The 3,149-nt window shown below is 46.5% G+C and overlaps 1 protein-coding gene across 3 annotated transcripts in view; it reads left to right on the forward strand.

Annotated features, from left to right (window-relative positions):
• The first annotated feature begins 794 nt into the window (after positions 1-794).
• Positions 795-3,149, forward strand: part of LOC127750719 (uncharacterized) — a 17,078-nt gene continuing 14,723 nt past the window's right edge. For 2 of the 3 annotated variants that reach the window (XR_008011824.1, XM_052273085.1), the window contains exons 1-3: positions 796-945; positions 1,063-1,448; positions 1,563-1,824. Coding sequence is in view for 2 of the 3 variants with exons in the window: in XM_052273085.1 (XP_052129045.1) it covers positions 1,231-1,448; positions 1,563-1,824 (480 nt within the window). In the remaining variant the exon portion in view is untranslated. Of the gene's footprint in view, positions 946-1,062; positions 1,449-1,562; positions 2,453-3,149 lie in introns of those variants that run through there. The other variant, XM_052273083.1, reaches the window with a different exon arrangement.

Consider the following 3,149-nt stretch of genomic DNA (forward strand, 5'->3'; position numbering starts at 1 on the left):
TAACCATATGTGTTTGTTTTAGGAGGAAGCACCCGCTCCCGCCCCCGCTCCCGCTCTTGCCCCGCAATGGCACCACCCTCAGCCGGGGCCCTCAACTCCCCCCGTTGGGGACCTTCGACTCAGAATTGAAGAGATTCGCGGAGCTGGCGCGCAGCAACAGCAACAGCGACAACCCCAGCCTGCACAACCCCAGCTTGCACAACCCCAGCCTGCACAACTGGAGAGGTGGAGGCAAGAGGCGGCGGCGTCAGGCCGTGTGGCCATCGTGGTAAGTGAATCTATTCTTTTCATGTTCTACCAAAGTATTCAGCAATGATCATAATTCTAATAAAATTTTATTTTGTTTCAGATTGACCCCATTGTCAAGCAGGCTGAGCAGGGTCGAGAGCGATCCAAGAAGAGATCTCAGAGCGCTTCGCCTGGTGAAACAGAGAGGAGCAAGAAGATGCACGCGGATGTCCCGAAGCCGAAGAAAAGGCTCTCTGTCACTACTCCGCGTGTGGTAAATATCAGCCCTTTTTCATTTGTCTCTTTGTTTTTCGTTTGGCTTCAGAATGAAACATTTCGAGACTTCGGTGGTTTACATTTTGCTTTTAACTCCCGCAGCTCCCGTCGTCCAGGAAGAAGGAGCCGGTGGTCGTCCCAGCTTCACCTGCGGCCAAGATTGCCCCTGTGAGCACTGTTGTACTGTACCCCTCTGAACGCAATCATTTAATTCTCTCCCGCAGCTGTCATCAATTTGAATCTTTTTCTTTGTTCTTCGGGCGAAACGCGAGCGCCGCAGCCGGTCGCCCATCGAGCACGAGAACGACGACGACGAGGGGGGACGACCGTGAAGCGCGGCCGGTGACACCCAGGAAGTCTCGAGCAGAAGGGAGGAAGAAGCTAAAGAAGATAGGCGAGGTTTTCCCCGAGAAGACCCACGAGATAATACACAGGCAAATCGTAAGTTCATTTATCGTCATTTTGAAACCAAGGTCTTTTCTTCATTTGCTACCGTCCACAAAATTTTATCTTGTCACACAATTAATCCTTTTTCTTTTCATTCTTCTGTTGTTTCAGTTTGGGCCATCCGAGACCCCCAAGAAACGAATTCCGTTTAACGTTTGGCGGTGTCCGTACTGCCCGTGGCTCCACCAAAAGAAGACGCTCGTAATAGAGCACCTTGATGAAGAGCACGCTGATATTGTACTAAACGAGCTGAACGGTGTGTACGACGCAGCCACTAGGATGGAAAACCTTTGTGGGGGTGGACCTCGCATCCTTGACGAGATAAAGTTCGACGCCCACGTGCAGACGCTATCGGCGCACTTTACCCGTAAGGAAATGAAGGCCATCGGGGACATCTTTCAAAACATGTTGGCCGAGATCCTCTGTGAGGTGGGCGACGAGACGAGTCGGCCCTCCAATAGATACGTGCAGTGGAAAGCGGTACACAAGAGGATAGGGTACGTTCCTCCCGCCCTTTTTTATTTATTATTTTTTGAAATGCTTTACTAAATGAAGTTGAGTTTACGGTGGTTAAAAATTTGATTGAAATTTCATTTTGTCGCTCTTTGTAGGGAGGACGAGCCATACGAGAGCCGGCCCAATTTGTACCAATTGGAGGACAACTCCGAATACGAGTCGGACGCGGCCTGGGATGCAGAACCGGCCCTATCGTACTCCGAGGACGACGAAAACAAGAGGAAGACGTTCGCGGAGCTGGATCTGACGGAAGGCGGTAGTTCAGATGTGGACTTTAGGCCTCCCAAGGGCCTAGTAGTTGATATTTCATCTTCATCCGAAGACTTGGAAGGCGAGGGCTGCAAAAGGGCAAGCAAGGTGAGGAGGAGGAGGTTAGTTAAGAAAAAGAGGAGGGTGAAGAAGTCGTCGGGGAGTCGGGGGTGGTTCCGGAGGGATGCGAGGAAGAGGAGGATGAGGAAGATGAATAATTGGAAGAGGAGCAGGCGCAGGGGAATGGGGAAGATCCAAACAGTGAAAGGGCTGAAAGGCTTTCATCCTAAACTCATCAACAGGAAACAAATTAAGAATGCGTCTATTCATTTCAAAAACACGAAGAAGTCGTTTATGAAGAGATCAACAAACTGTTTGTAACTTTTCAAAAGAATAATTTTGCGAAAGAAACATGAATTGTTCGTTATTTTACGAAAAAAAACATTTTTTGCGGAGAGTGAAACAGTTCGTCATTTTACGAGGAAATCGTTGTTTTGAGAAAACAGCGAAATCAAAGTACAAATTTAACTCCCCTTTGTTCGTAATATCATGTTAAAATTTTTAACAGTGCGTACATCATGCTGATAGGAGATTCTAATTCCAAAGGTAATAGGCTATGGATAAGAATATCCGTGGAAGAATTCCATGAGCTTATATCCGGAGAAGTTTTGAATCACATCAAAAATGGATTAAATTCAAAAACAAGTTGTGATCCGCTCACTATTGGTGGGCTGACACTTAGTATTAAAATGCATGAAAAGAATAAAAGTTTGACCACAGTATGTGTTGAACGCGAGGTTGAACGTCAAAATGTTCAACTAAAAATTTACCTTGGTAGTAGCTCTTGGGAAATGTTGCATAGAGCAGAAAAAATCATGAAAGACAAACTCAAATCCATACAGAGTTTGAGTATCAAATCACAACAACCTGCTTTTGCCATGCAAAAATTATTGTGCAAAATCTGGTACTAAAAATAATGATAAGCTCATCAGTGAGGGATTCAATCAACCATCTTGGTTCCCTATCAATTTCAAAGATGAAATGATTTGCTGTCACTTTCAGTTTCTGAAAGAAAAGCTCCTGAGCACCATGTAATTACAACTAGGTAGATGTACGCCAGACCACGTCTCGCGTAACAGGCTTCGCGATATCTAACGAAACACTGTTGCGCTGCGACGCGCCTGGCATACATCTACCTACACCAGCGGCGCTGACACCCGAGTCGGGTAGCGTAAAAATGTATACAAAGATATGGGCCTCTGGCCCGTCAACTTCCCGTCTCTTCGACTAAGCATGCAGGGCTGTACACTTTTTCGATCATTTTAGTCAAAAACTCCCTGTGGTGCCTAATTGGTTAAAGAGAGAGCCAAACGGACGGAATTTTCGCCGAAAGGGCTCTACTTTGATGAGTTACCCCTTAAGAAACTGTAAAA

The sequence above is a fragment of the Frankliniella occidentalis genome, unplaced genomic scaffold (genome assembly GCF_000697945.3).
Source record: "Frankliniella occidentalis isolate FOCC.00 unplaced genomic scaffold, Focc_3.1 Scaffold244, whole genome shotgun sequence".
Classification (NCBI taxonomy): domain Eukaryota; kingdom Metazoa; phylum Arthropoda; class Insecta; order Thysanoptera; family Thripidae; genus Frankliniella; species Frankliniella occidentalis.